The sequence below is a fragment of the Oncorhynchus nerka genome, linkage group LG4, assembly GCF_034236695.1.
Source record: "Oncorhynchus nerka isolate Pitt River linkage group LG4, Oner_Uvic_2.0, whole genome shotgun sequence".
In the NCBI taxonomy this organism is placed as follows: domain Eukaryota; kingdom Metazoa; phylum Chordata; class Actinopteri; order Salmoniformes; family Salmonidae; genus Oncorhynchus; species Oncorhynchus nerka.
The window spans coordinates 76,364,940-76,380,049 of NC_088399.1; the positions used below are offsets into that span (position 1 = coordinate 76,364,940).

General features: G+C 48.0%; 2 protein-coding genes across 5 annotated transcripts in view; one reads left to right on the forward strand and one right to left on the reverse strand.

Moving 5' to 3' along the window:
* The first annotated feature begins 3,116 nt into the window (after nucleotides 1-3,116).
* dclk3 (doublecortin-like kinase 3) lies at nucleotides 3,117-11,699 on the forward strand. The gene is made up of 7 exons (XM_029658597.2): nucleotides 3,117-3,430; nucleotides 4,818-5,023; nucleotides 5,248-5,379; nucleotides 5,459-6,784; nucleotides 7,473-7,605; nucleotides 9,644-9,811; nucleotides 10,051-11,699. The coding sequence occupies exons 1-7, from the start codon at nucleotides 3,349-3,351 to the stop codon at nucleotides 11,418-11,420; spliced, it is 3,417 nt and encodes a 1,138-aa protein (XP_029514457.2). The 5' UTR covers nucleotides 3,117-3,348; the 3' UTR covers nucleotides 11,421-11,699.
* A 45-nt stretch (nucleotides 11,700-11,744) lies between these two features.
* arhgap4b (Rho GTPase activating protein 4b) overlaps nucleotides 11,745-15,110 on the reverse strand; it is a 30,417-nt gene continuing 27,051 nt past the window's right edge. For 3 of the 4 annotated variants that reach the window (XM_065017842.1, XM_065017843.1, XM_065017841.1), the window contains exons 19-23: nucleotides 14,738-14,909; nucleotides 13,382-13,468; nucleotides 13,116-13,229; nucleotides 12,722-12,812; nucleotides 11,745-12,514 (exon numbers count right to left, since the gene is read on the reverse strand). In XM_065017842.1, coding sequence (XP_064873914.1) covers nucleotides 12,293-12,514; nucleotides 12,722-12,812; nucleotides 13,116-13,229; nucleotides 13,382-13,468; nucleotides 14,738-14,909 — 686 coding nt within the window. In that variant the 3' untranslated portion in view covers nucleotides 11,745-12,292. The remainder of the gene's footprint in view (nucleotides 12,515-12,721; nucleotides 12,813-13,115; nucleotides 13,230-13,381; nucleotides 13,469-14,737; nucleotides 14,910-15,110) is intronic. The other variant, XM_065017844.1, reaches the window with a different exon arrangement.

Sequence of the window (15,110 nt, forward strand, 5' to 3'; positions counted from 1 at the left end):
ATCACCCAACAAGCACACTTTGTCACTCATAAAACAATGACATAAAAAACACTAACAACAGGTAGCATTACACAATGTTTTATTTTGTCAAAGGTTTTTACAAAACAAGAATGACACCTCTCTTCTGTTTAGAATTGACTGCAGTATATGTTACAGGAATGAATCAGACATGATGCAATATGCTTCAATATGTTTTATGTCATTTTTGGCATTGAGTGATTCCAAAATACAAGAATTTGTATATACACCACCTACCGATACAGATACAGTAGCAATGCTAGTCAACCCTGTATTCTGCATTTGGCCACAGGTTCTCATCCACATCACATCTTATTCTTGGGCAATACACCTAGAAATGAATCTATTGGTCTGGTCCGTCCCTGGCAATCTTCTGCAGATATGTCCAGGCATACAGCATTCATTACGTCCAGGAGGGACATTTGATCATGTGGATGGTGGTCATAAACCTTCCACCTCCATGAGGAAAATACTTCCTCTATGGGGTCGAGGAATGGAGAGTAAGGTGGGAGGAACCTAATTCCTCTATGGGGTCGAGGAATGGAGAGTAAGGTGGGAGGAACATAATTCCTCTATGGGGTCGAGGAATGGAGAGTAAGGTGGGAGGAAAAGTGACACCATCCTGGGATGGGCTGCAAACCACTCTGACTGCACGGGACTGGTGAAATGCCACATTGTCCCATACAATTACAAACGTTGGTCGATTTCACCTCACTGCAACCCTTTCCTCACCTGGTACAACCCTTCCATAGAGGTCATCCAGGAATGTAATGAGACACTCTGTGTTGTGTGGCCCAATTAGCGGTTTGTGTGACAGCAATCCATCAGAGGATATTGCTGCACACATTGTGATGTTGGCACCCCTCTGGCCCGGGACATTCACCCCTCTGGCCCGGGACATTCACCCCTCTGGCCCGGGACATCCACCCCTCTGGCCCGGGACATCCACCCCTCTGGCCCGGGACATCCACCCCTCTGGCCCGGGACATTCACCCCTCTGGCCCGGGACAATCACCCCTCTGGCCCGGCCCGGGACATTCACCCCTCTGGCCCGGGACATTCACCCCTCTGGCCCGGGACATTCACCCCTCTGGCCCGGGACATTCACCCCTCTGGCCCGGGACATCCACTGTAGCTCTTTTCCCAATCACTTTCCTTCCTCGCCGCCGTGTTTTGGCCAAGTTAAAACCAGCCTCGTCCACAAAGATGAATATGTGGGGTGTTTGCCTGGCTTCAATCTCCATGACTCTCTCAAATAAATCCACAAGGCAACATAACAGTGAGGCTAACATGCCATTGTGTGCCTCTGCCCTGTTTGGTTTAGTTCAAAACCAGTATTTTATAGTCATCTTACCTGGATATATTGGTTCCTGAGTTGCTTGACTCGTTCAGAGTTCCTCTCAAAGGGGACAGTGTACAACTGCTTCATCCTGACTTGATGTTGTTTCAGGACTCTAGCAATAGTTGTTATGCTTACGTTGTGAATATTTCCATATGCAATATTGTCTGTCAACACTCTGTCCCGAATCTCTGTGAGTTTTATGCCATTGTTTCTGATGACCATATCAACGATTGCAGTTTCCTGCACAGCAGCTCTTGATTTTCCTCTCGGTCTTCTTCCACCACGCATATGTACTCCTCTTCCTCTCCCAGCCACTCTTCTTCCTCTGTCAGCCACTTCTCTATCTCTTTCTAGGTCCATGTTTACATTACAGTACAGCATTATTCCTAAGATGTCCCCTTTGGTAAAGATGGTAATGAAATTGAAAGACGAACACCTAGGTAGGTGTTCAGCTACAATGGGAATCAGCTGTGGTTGGTCTAATTGTTTTGATAGTATTTAATTTTTTAGATTTGGAATATATTTCAATACAGTATTACTGTAAAAATGTAGCAAATTGCTGTCTTATTCAATTTTGTGTTATTTTAGGTTTTGAACTTAAGTTTAACAGTTTTGAAAAGAGTATGTAAACATGTGCAAATTGGCCTGTAGGTACATAGAGTTTTGGTGGTGGTTGTGTCTGAGTGAGAAAATAATTCATGAAATTTGAAAGATGTTGTCATTGAATGCATTTTGTGCCAAAGCAATGAAAATTGATCCACAGTTTAACCCAGATAGACCGCTGTTGTGCTCACTGTGTGAAGAGTTTTGAAAAAGTGACCTAAATATTGAGAAATGAGTCCTATCGATTTCATTCTGTTTGGAATGTGTTTTTAACAGTTTTGGAAACAGTGTTAGCATCTGAAAACGTGCTGGAAATATATGGTTTTGCAGGTGGTGGAGTATGAATGGGAAAAGAGTTCATGGATTTCGTAGAATGTGGTTATTGAATGCATTTTGTGTGAAAGCAATGAAAAATGATTCACAGTTTGTTCCACATACACTTCTGTTTCGCTGACTGTGTGAAGTGTTTTGACAATGTGACTTCAGTTTTGATCAATGCATGTTAGCAATTGAAAAAAAAGTGTAATCTATTTCAAACGGTTTTGTTATATTTCAGTCTTCTGTGATGTATATAAACTGTAATATTGGCATGCAAACTCAAAATATAATACATATCTGACATGGTATAGTTGTCTTCTTTTGTTTAACCCCATAACCATGTGTGTGAAGTGTATACTGTTTCAAAGTAGATTTGTTTAAGACTACCAAGAAACACTCAGTGTGACCCTGATTTAGCCCAATGCAGGAAAAGGGATATATTAAAAAGTGTAGTAGATTGGTAATGAAGTACTGAAGTTGCCCTTCACAAAGCCAAGGGGAAAAGTTGTTTTTGTTGTCAATCACATAGCCTACTGTGTGTGTGTGTGTGTCTGTGATTGTGTGTGTGTGTGTCTGTCTGTGTGTGTGTGTGTGTGTGTGCCGTGGGGGGGGGGGCCGGGGCTGTTTGGAAACGGGCTCGAGCTGTGCCAGAGCGGTGACGCATCTCTCCCGTTATTCCGGCAATGATCACCTGGACTCCCCTTGTTATTGTTACCGTCCCGATTTGGCGGCAGTGTTGCTGTTATGTACGCTAACATCCCATTCGACGCACAGGTTTCGGTTGTCCCTGCCCGCCTTCCCTTTCTTATAACTCTCGAGAGAGCGTTTTAAATTGCACAACTGGACTCCTCCCACGCGCACCCGTAGCAACTCTGGTGTTCCTCCTATGTTCTGGTCAAAGCGGTTCAACGCGCGAATCCAGTCAACTACTGTAGCCCTATCCCTCATCTCTCTTTCAAAAACGGAAAAGGAAGACGATATTACATTGAAATAATGACCACCGCTGCCGGTAAAGAAATGTCCAACTGAAACTCTGAACGGTTGTGCTAGAAGTGAACAGGTAGGCTATGACGCCCGTGTGGAAACAACGGTTCGGATGCGGTTACGCGGCGCCAGGCACGAGATGGAGAGCGGCATGTCAGTCAAGAGGTGAAAACACTCAATCTTCATGCTTTAAAAGTAAAAAGTATAATTTATCTCAAAAACATATATATTGCTTAGTCTTTATTTCAAAATTTTAGTCTTTATTTCTTATTTAGAAAAATATCTAGATTATTTTTATGTAAAAAAAAGTTGCAATTTGTGAGGAATAAAGAATGAGCAAAATACAGATACAACTGTATCTTGTATTCTGGTCGCCGTTGTGGCTCCATCTGTGCATAAACCTCAGCGCTTTGGCCTTGTTCTTATTGTTGTGTTAGAGTTATTTTTATCAGGTGTTTGTTCATAGGAGGTTAGGATCTGCCTCAGTGAAAAGCTGACAGGACAAGTGTTTTGTAGCTTGGTGGGAGATGGTGGATTTTTGGGATAGCCTTGTTGAAGGGGTAAAATAGGTTCATGGCACATACTGGATGGGGAGGGATCCCATACCTCCTCTCCAACTCCATGGACAACACAGGTGTGTGTGTGTCTGAAAGTGAAACATCTTCAACTTTGACACTGTGTCTAATGCTTAATTAATCATGCAGCTTCAGGAAAGAACTAGGCCACGCTTTTGTTGTTGTGGCTTGTGTGTGTGTGTGTGTGTGTCTGTGTGTGTGTGTGTGTGTGTGTCTGTGTGTGTGTGTGTGTCTGTGTGTGTGTGTGTGTCTGTGTGTGTGTGTGTGTGTGTGTGTGTGTCTGTGTGTGTGTGTGTGTGTCTGTGTGTGTGTGTGTGTCTGTGTGTGTGTGTGTGTGTGTGTGTCTGTGTGTGTGTGTGTGTGTCTGTGTGTGTGTCTGTGTGTGTGTGTCTGTGTGTGTGTGTGTGTGTGTGTGTGTGTGTGTGTGTGTGTGTGTGTGTGTGTCTGTGTGTGTGTGTGTGTGTGTGTCTGTGTGTGTGTGTGTGTGTGTGTGTGTGTGTGTGTGTGTCTGTATGTGTGTGTGTGTGTGTGTGTGTGTGTCTGTGTCTGTGTGTGTGTAAACAAATCCGGCTGATCAGATTTGAGTCTTTTCCATGGACTGCATGAGATTCTTTGAGCGCCCCGCTCTCCTGCCTAAATTATTAACGCTTCCTTAACACACACACACACACACACACACACACACACACACACATACACAATGAGGACCACGCATCATGTTACCTCCTTGTTTATCTAAGGAAAAGCAATAACCCAGTTAACCTATACAGACAGTTGATGATGACAAATTTAGAAAGTGGAAAGAAATCGTCTCAACTAACTTATCTAACTAACCCGTTGATTCTTTCATCTCTCTCTCAACCCTACACTCTTTACCTCCTTTTCCGGCACCCTCTCTTTCTCACCCCTTTACCAACATCTTTCATTTCTCTCTCCCCCTGCCTCCCCACCATCCTCTCTTCCCCCATCTCTCTCAGATTCCTCCCTCTCTAAACGTATGGGGGGTATTCCTCACCCTCAGGCCTGGCCCTCCCTCCCCCTCCCCCACCCCCTCCCTCCAGCCACTAGGACACATCTCCCTAGTCCTTTTCCAGTCTTCCACACTCGTCATGCTGAGCAGAGTGCCGAGCGACCACGCTTGGTTACTGTGGTCCGACCATGCGGTCACAGCACCCTCAGGAAGGTAACGGTCCAGAATGAAATGATTAATGATTACAAAGAAGTAACCAACCCTCTTTCTGGAGAGCTACTGGATCTGCAGGATTTTGTTCCATTCCTGCACTAACACACATGATTCATAACGGAAGAAGTTGGCTTCAATTACATTTTATTCAATTATAATGATATGGTTGGCTTGGCTCCACTTCTTTCGGGTTTCTTGATGACATCATCTTTATGCCTGGTCAGGTGACATTGCTGTTGAATCGTAGGAGCGTGGTCTCGTACGAGCAGCTTCTATTGGACGTCTCCGAGGCGCTGGGGTTCCCTCGCTGGCACAGGGCCAGAGTCACACGCCTCTACACACCACACGCACGAGAGGTAACCACACACACACACACACACACAACAACAACAACAACACACCTCTAATTCCAGGTGTTTGTGTCTAACCCTCCAGGTGCGGGGTGTGTGTGATTTCTTCCGTGGCGAAGCAGCGTTCCTGGCATTGGGAAAGTCTCGTCCAGAGCTCCGGAGTGTCGAGGAGGCCCTGGAGGAGCTGTTTCCACAACATTCCTGTTACCGCAACGACGCACTCCAGGCCTGGGAGAGGAGGTTACAACCTTCACCTGATAAAGCTGCCAAGGCCGACAGCGGATACAGCGAGGGGACAGACATACACACACACCCTGACAAGGATACACACACAAGCCTCGACACGAACACACAGACATACAGTGTTACATACACACAGGGATGCAACCTGGACACACACACACATACACACCAAGACACACTGACACAACCCAATACACACCCCAAAACACTGACACACCACAATACACACCCAAACAGGCACTCCACACACAAAAACAAACACCCAACTAGACAGCCCATACACCCTATTCACACACACCTCGACACGGATGCGCACACACATAGACACCCTAACACGCATTCTAACCAACACGCCACACACCCCTCTCACCCCCCCAATCACCTTCAGAGGGTCAAAGTGAAAGTTGCAGCCAGAGAGATTCTCTCCTCACCGATAGGTCCCCCCACCCAGGAGGAGGAGCTAGACACGCCCCCTACTCCACTCTGCAGGAACTGTAAGCCTTCTGAAGGACCCAATCCGAGAGCAGGGAGGGCTCCACTTCCTCCCGTAACCAGGAAGCAAACAGGAAACAGACCAAACGACAAGGAAGTAGAGAAACCTCACGTCGGTCCCACTCCACTCCACACTGGACCAATCTGCAGGCTTGATGAGGAGTCCCTCAGCCAATCAGAACCTTCATCCTCAGAGTCTAAACAGGAAGAGGCGAGGACTAAACAGGAAGTGATATTTGACCTCCCATCTGATGGTAGTGATGTCACCCTGTCAGACATTGAGCGTTGCTATGACATTGGCCGCATGGTCGGAGACGGGAACTTTGCTGTTGTGCACGAGTGTCATCGGCGCGACAATGGGGAAGCCTTCGCTGTGAAGATTGTGGAGCACTCAAAGCTCATTGGCCGAGAGCACATGATGCAGAATGAGCTGAGCCTTCTGGGTAGCCTGTCACACCCCCGCGTGGTTCGCCTCTTCACACACCACCACACACACACACACTCCTATCTTGTCATGGAGATGGTTGCCGGGGGCGACCTGTTTGAGGCAATCGCGGTCCGTGGGAAGTTTCCAGAAGAGGAGGCAGGGCTGATGGTGTGTGATGTCAGCGAGGCTCTGAGATACATCCACAGCAAGACCATAGTACATAGAGATCTGAAACCTGAAAACCTACTGGTGAGGGAGAGGGTATGTGTGTGTGTCTGTGTGTCTGTGCAGGTGCGTGTGTGTGTGTGAATACAAGCATTCCAAGCATCTCTCTGTAACCCACTCTCTCCCTGCTGCTCTTTCCCCCCCTCTCTCTCCCTGCCCCTCCCTCTCTCTCCCTGCCCCTCCCTCTCTCTCCCTGCTGCCCCCTCTCCCTGCCCCTCCCTCTCTCTCCCTGCTGCTCCCCCCCTCTCCCTGCCCCTCCCTCTCTCTCCCTGCTGCTCCCCCCTCTCCCTGCCCCTCCCCTCTCTCCCTGCTGCTCCCCCCCTCCCTGCCCCTCCCTCTCTCTCCCTGCTGCCCCCCCTCTCCCTGCCCCTCCCTCTCTCTCCCTGCTGCCCCCCCTCTCCCTGCCCCTCCTCTCTCTCCCTGCTGCTCCCCCCCCTCTCCCTGCCCCTCCCTCTCTCTCCCTGCTGCTCCCCCCCTCTCCCTGCCCCTCCCTCTCTCTCCTTGCTGCTCCCCCTCTCCCTGCCCCTCCCTCTCTCTCCCTGCTGCCCCCCCTCTCCCTGCCCCTCCCTCTCTCTCCCTGCTGCTCCCCCCTCTCCCTGCCCCTCCCTCTCTCTCCCTGCTGCCCCCCTCTCCCTGCTGCTCCCCCTCTCCCTGCCCCTCCCTCTCTCTCCCTGCTGCTCCCCCTCTCCCTGCCCCTCCCTCTCTCTTCTAGGTGGAATGCAGTAGTGATGGCGTCAGTAGGTTGAAGCTGGGTGATTTTGGTCTGGCCATGGTTGTAACAGAACCCATCTTCACTGTGTGTGGAACTCCCACCTATGTCGCCCCGGAGATCCTCTCAGAGACAGGTGACCGTGTCTATCACTTTATTTCTACCTTTATCTATCACTCTACAGTAGCTGTGCCTGTGTTGTGACAATTGCGATGTTTGCTCTATAACCTATTAATTCATATGCCTTGCCACCGTGATATATAGGCCTAAGACTGAGACAATAAGAAGACACAGTGGCAGAATAAATTCAAGCACACCTCTGTTTCATCACAAAACCGGAGAGCAACATCTGCCTGGTGAAGTCCACAACCCCACCATTTTGCATGTAACACACAGTAACATGACCTACAGCATGGTCAAGCAAGTTAATGAGTACATGCACACTAATAATTCGATATTAAATTGATTATGGCAAAAGGCAGAGTATGGCATTAGTCATGTAAACACCTTACTCTGCTGATCTTAATCAGCGTAAGGTCATAATCGAAGTAAGCATGTACCAATTAAAACACCTGGTTTTGTGTGCAATCTTTTGAATTATTAGGACACGTAAACAGCTTAATCGCCATCTCAGTGGTGTATTTGATCTGCACATTTCCCAGCAAAGGGTAGCGCAAGTTTCCCTAAAATGAACGAGTGAAGTGAGTTTGGAAAAACTGAAAGTATGCTTCTTATAAATAGCTTTCACATACAAACTTTATATATCCGGACTAAGAATCGAATAGTCTTCGCAAAAATAACATGGTCACTGTGGTAGAATGTTTATTTTGATTGGCGATTTTCTGCATTTATCAAAAATCCCATCAGTAGCCTGATTTCAGATGTGTCCATGTAAACAGGAATATTAGAGAAATCGTTATTCTTGCAAAGTATGTAAACGTTTTAAACAAACTATTATATTAACCTATCCACAATAATCACACTATTGTGTGCATGTAACTTTGCTCAATGTTTCCAACATTTTCAGACCACTAAACAACTAATGATTTAGAACCACAGATAGTCCACTATTCCAGCACCATTTCAACTTCAACATCATCATATCACCTCTACTTAGTTGAATACAGTGACAACTAAAAGATACCAAAAACAATGTAGTCCAATCAACTTAAGCTAAATATGATATGACCGTCCATGGTATTGATTTGTGTGTGTGTGTGTGTGTGTGTGTGTGTGTGTGCAAGTAGAAAAACATGTTGACTCACCCAACTGGTAGAGAAACACCAATGACATCCTCCTCTCTTTCATGTTGCGGAAACGGTCTATGATTGTCATACAGTTAACTCTTTTAGCTTTTGTTATCCTAGGCTACCTGACTAACAATGCTTGTTCGCTAGCCTAACTTCTTTTCATGGGCAATGATGCGCCAGGCCAGCTAGTTAACATTAGCCTTCTACATATAGCTACATATTGAACTTCCATCCTCCCAGGCCAGGGGCACAATGTATGAATTAATGGTTGGATCAGAATGAAGTAAAACCACAAATCTAAATCCCTATCTCCTTCCATGGCTAGTTTAGGAAAGGGACGATTTTAGCTAGCTAGCCACCAGAAGACAATGAGAAGCAACAATTACATTTTTTTCTGTAAATGAGTTCTGCTTTTGATGTGATGTGATTGGTGTGAAGCCAAACACAAACTGGCTTCCCTTGACACTTTTTTTTGGTGCTCCAGGACCATTCACAGTTGAGCTCACTCAGTTTAGCTCAACACCGATTGGCTGTTATTTATTTTTAATTTTTTTAATCAAAGGAGGCCAAACGCTCTCTGGCTTCCCTTCCATTCAATGCTAGGGGTGGCAACAATGTCATTCTCTTTCTGACCAGACAGTATCAGATAGATGGGCTTTGGCTACACATACTGAGACAGAGGGGCGCTGTTTCGCTCGCTCAGATACTTTCTCCAGTGAGATATGTTCAGCCTCTTGTGAATTGAAGAAAAATGATGAAACACAGACAGGCGAAAGATTAACTGTTTTATATGGGGGGGTTTTCTCTTAAAAAAAAAACATTTTTGGGGAAGCCTGGCTTCACTTAGCATCCATGAATACACGCCACTGTCACTCTATCAATCACTTACCTCTACCTCTGTCTCTCTCTCTCCTCCCTCCACAGGGTATGGTCTGCCAGTAGACCTGTGGGCATTGGGAGTGATACTGTACGTCCTTCTCTGTGGGTTCCCTCCGTTCCGGAGCAGAGACCGAGACCAAGGGGAGCTGTTCCAGATGATCAGAGAGGCTCACCTCACCTTCCTGTCACCTTACTGGGATGACATCTCAGACGGTGAGACACACACATGGTTAAAGACATAAGCAGGCACATACACCCATGCTTGTACAAACACACATACACATGCACGCGAGCACACACACACACACACACACACACACACACACACACACACACACACACACACACACACACACACACACACACACACACACACATGCTCACACATATTGTACCGTGTGTGTGTGTGTGTGTGTGTGTGTGTGTGTGTGTTTGTGTGTGCGTGTGTGTAGGAGCGCGAGGCCTGGTGAAAGCCTTGCTGCAGGTGGATCCAACAGAAAGACTGACGGCAGCTCAGACACTTATGCACCCCTGGATTCAGACCACCACTGACCAGTACAGACCAACACAGATCAGTACTGACCAGCAGAGCCCAGCACAGCTGAGCAAAGGCCAACACAGACATGAACCGATCAGTGCAAACCAGCAGAGCCCAGCAAAGACCAGCACAAAACACTACAGACCAGTACAGAGTCCAACCACAGACCAGTTCCGACCAGCACAGACCGCTACAGAACACCACAGACCAGTACCAACCCCAGACCAACAGCGACCACCACACCCAATCCCACCAGCGCACCACCCACCCACCCAGCCAGCCCCATCTCCTCACTCCAGCACCCAGCCAGCCCCATCTCCTCACTCCAGCACCCAGCCAGCCCCATCTCCTTACTCCAGCACCCAGTCAGCCCCATCTCCTCACTATAGCACCCAGCAGGACCCATCTCCTCACTCCAGCACCCAGCCAGCCCCATATCCTTACTCCAGCACTCAGCCAGCCCCATCTCCTCACTCCACCACCCAGCCAGCCCCATTTCCTCACTCCAGCACCCAGCCAGCCCCATCTCCTCACTCCACCACCCAGCCAGCCCCATCTCCTCACTCCATCACCCATCCAGCCCCATCTCCTCACTCCAGCACCCAGCCAGCCCCATCATCTCACTCCACCACCCAGCCAGCCCCATCTCCTCACTCCACCACCCAGCCAGCCCCATCTCCTCACTCCAGCACCCAGCCAGCCCCATCATCTCACTCCACCACCCAGCCAGCCCCATCATCTCACTCCACCACCCAGCCAGCCCCATCTCCTCACTCCACCACCCAGCCAGCCCCATCTCCTCACTCCAGCACCCAGCCAGCCCCATCTCCTCACTCCAGCACCCAGCCAGCCCCATCTCCTCACTCCACCACCCAGCCAGCCCCATCTCCTCACTCCACCACCCAGCCAGCCCCATCTCCTCACTCCACCACCCAGCAGGACCCATCTCTTCACTCCACCCCCCAGCAGGACCCATCAACTGCTCCCCAGCCCCCGGCAGTAGCACCTCTCAACCGCCCCACCCAATTTCCCCACCCTCCATCCTATCCACAGCAACATCCAAACCCAGCTGCCACCCACCTGGCAGAACCTCTCAATCTGCCCTCACACTCCACCCAGCCTCCATCCCTCCACCCACCCACCCTGCCTCCTCTCAACACCCACCCATTCCCAGCCGAATACCCACCCAGTCCCAGCACGCAGTGTCCCACCCCTCAACAGCAACACCCAAGCCCCACTTCCCCTCAACCCTTCCTCCTGAATGATGGGGTTCCTGAAACTTGAAACGCTTCTCCAGGAATTGAAAAGATCTGGTATTCTGCACAGACCCTGGTCAGGATTGTGTATCTGGAACTCACCAATTGTCATACACTGATGTTCAGTTCCATTCCAATAAAATAGTCATCAACAACTTTACCATTTAGGTTGTAGTATTTAGTTCAGTAGATTATCTAGCATAACAGATAACTCTAATATTTTCAATACATGTTTTTTTCTGACAATGTGTGTATTACACACACTTCCCCTTTGTACTGCACTAACAATAAATAACTTTGTACTGACTTTTACGTTGTGATGTATGACAACCGATAACAACAGACCAGCCAATCAGAATCTAATATGTATTATTTATTCCTTTTACCACAGAATTATTTTAATACAGCTATTCCAGTGACATCATCAACAGTGGTCCAGGGAAGAGGGAGGAGGGTTGCATCCATAGAAATATAATGACTAGAGTGAACAAAGCCCCTCAGACCATAGAGTTAGAATTACTAGAGTGGTGGAAAGAATCATTTTCACAGTTTAACCAGCATCCCAGGATCTGGTGTGGAGGCCATCTTGGATATGCTATTGGACCCAGTTTCCATTATTATAATTAAGAAGTAAGTTGTTATACTCTTACTAAGTGGTTTAAATGAGTGTTTATCAAGTTTAAAAACAATTTACCACAGAAATAGGTAAGTTACCCCAGCCCTGAGTTATTGGAAACCAAACCCATCCTTGTTCTAATAGAGAACGATAGACAGCACTGAGACAGGTGTAAAAGACTAGCAATATCACACACAAACATCATCACACACTAATATCATATCACACACAAACGTGTCAGAAAAATAAATCATCATTATTATCATAATTCTGCTTCAGTCCTCCTATTGGTCCGCTGGTCTGAAGAGAGCCCGCCCCCTGAGGCTGAACCCCACCTTCCTGCCTCCAGGGAGAGAGGAGGAGAGGGATGAAGAGGAAGAGGAGGAGGAAGGGAGGGTGGAGGGGGAGGAAGAAGAGGAGGGAGGTGCCTGGGTTGCAGCAGGATGTAGGGACGGCTGGCGAGAGAGAAGCTCCTTGAATACAGAGTTCATCTGTTTACTGATGTCCTGAAAGAGAGAGCGAGGGGGAGGGAGAGAGCGAGGAAGGAAGAGACGTTTCAGTGTCTTAGACGTACAGTATCCAGCCACATCTACCTCAAAATTAAACATCTGCAATGCTTCAAATTGACTATTTGCACTAAATTCCTATCAATGTATTTAATTTCAGCAGTCTCAAGGGCGAGTCCCCAAAAATGACTTAAAATCTCCACCCACCGGTCTTTCAATAGATCCTCCATCTGTCTGTCTCTCTATGGCTCCTGCCCTCTGCCTCACACTGTCCAAGGTGTGCCTACGCTCCTGATTCCTGAGAGAGAGAGAGAGAGAGAAGCGAGAGAGAGAAAGAGAGAGAGAGAGAGAAAGAGAGAGAGGGAAGAGAGAGAGAGAGAGAGAGGGAGAGAGAGAGAGAGAAGCGAGAGAGAGAGAGAGAGAGAGAGAGAGAGGAGGAGGGGAGAAAGAAGAGAGGGAGAGGGAAAGACAGAGAGGGGAGAGAAAGGGAGGGAGTAAGATTGCTGATGGAGTGTTTTTGGTACATTACAGGTGTGTGTGAGTGTGTTAGTTTGTGTGCGTGTTTATGTGTATGTGTGCGTGCATGCGTAGCATGTTGTACCCTGTGTTTTGACGTGTCACAGGGGAGAGGGGGTTCTTTCGGACGGGACTGCCTCTGCCCTCTGCTGCCCTCTGCCGTCCAGGCAACGAAGCACTGTCACTGTTCACCCGCAGCCTGTCAAACACACACACACACACACACACATAGACCTTGCTTTACTAGTTCTTGATATATACAGGTAGACCCCCTCAAGCATTTGCATTTCTATGTGTTTATGTGTGTGTGTGTGTGTGTGTGTGTGTGTGTGTGTGTGTGTGTGTGTGTACCGGGTCGTGTTCTCAGTCTGAAGCTCTTCTGAAGCCAGGTTTCCAGTGCTTCCTCCACTGACCTCATCCCTCCTCCCTCGCTCCGCTCTGAAGTAGGAGAAGAGAGGGAACATGGAAAGTAGGTGAAGAGAGAAGGGAACAGGGAAAAGTAGGAGAGGAGAGGGAACAGGGAAAAGTAGGAGAAGAGAGGGAACAGGGAAAAGTAGGAGAAGAGAGGGGGAACAGGGAAAAGTAGGAGAAGAGAGAGGGAACAGGGAAAAGTAGGAGAAGAGAGAGGGAACAGGGAAAAGTAGGAGAAGAGAGGGGGAACAGGGAAAGTAGGAGAAGAGAGAGGGAACAGGGAAAAGTAGGAGAAGAGAGAGGGAACAGGGAAAAGTAGGTGAAGAGAGGGAACAGGGAAAAGTAGGAGAAGAGAGAGGGAACAGGGAAAAGTAGGTGAAGAGAGGGAACAGGGAAAAGTAGGAGAAGAGAGAGGGAACAGGGAAAAGTAGGAGAAGAGAGAGGAAACAGGGAAAAGTAGGTGAAGAGAGGGAACAGGGAAAAGTAGGAGAAGAGAGAGGGAACAGGGAAAAGTAGGAGAAGAGAGAGGAAACAGGGAAAAGTAGGAGAAGAGAGAGGAAACAGGGAAAAGTAGGTGAAGAGAGGGAACAGGGAAAAGTAGGGAGAAGAGAGAACAGGGAAAAGTAGGAGAAGGGAAACAGTAGGTGAAGAGAGGGAGGGAAAAGTAGAGAGAGAAACAGGGAAAAGTAGGTGAAGAGAGAGAACAGGGAAAAGTAGGAGAAGAGAGAGGGAACAGGGAAAAGTAGGAGAAGAGAGGGGGAACAGGGAAAAGTAGGAGAAGAGAGGGAACAGGGAAAAGTAGGTGAAGAGAGGGAACAGGGAAAAGTAGGAGAAGAGAGAGGGAACAGGGAAAAGTAGGAGAAGAGAGGGAACAGGGAAAAGTAGGAGAGGAGAGGGAACAGGGAAAAGTAGGAGAAGAGAGAGGGAACAGGGAAAAGTAGGTGAAGAGAGGGAACAGGGAAAAGTAGGAGAAGAGAGGGAACAGGGAAAAGTAGGAGAAGAGAGGGGGGACAGGGAAAGTAGGAGAAGAGAGAGGGAACAGGGAAAAGTAGGAGAAGAGAGAGGGAACAGGGAAAAGTAGGAGAAGAGAGGGAACAGGGAAAAGTAGGAGAGGAGGGAACAGGGAAAAGTAGGAGAAGAGAGAGGGAACAGGGAAAAGTAGGAGAAGAGAGGGAACAGGGAAAAGTAGGAGAGGAGAGGGAACAGGGAAAAGTAGGAGAAGAGAGAGGGAACAGGGAAAAGTAGGAGAGGAGAGGGAAGACGTATTTCTTAGTCTCTTGTTTACATTTTACTCACCCTTCCAACACACTGATGTATTTATGCGGTATGAGACCCCTAACTCCTCCCGCTTCCCCTCTCCACCAATCAGAAGAGGCCTTGCTGTGCAGAAGGAGTGGATCCCCCTGCTTAAAGGACAGTTCAGTAGCAGACCGCGCGGTGTAATCAAACATGGCCACCGCCTCCCACTCTACAAGAAATACAAAACTTTATTGTACATTTCTGAAGAAAGAGAGTGGTGTGAGCATGTGTTTGTGTGTTGTGGGGGTGAAAAATGAGTATTATCATTACTTGAAATTATAGGTATGTACAATCCTGTATTCTGGTTGTGTAAATTGCTGTTTTCACCTAACTCTGTGCCTAATCCACCATCTTGTGTTCTTCCCCCCAC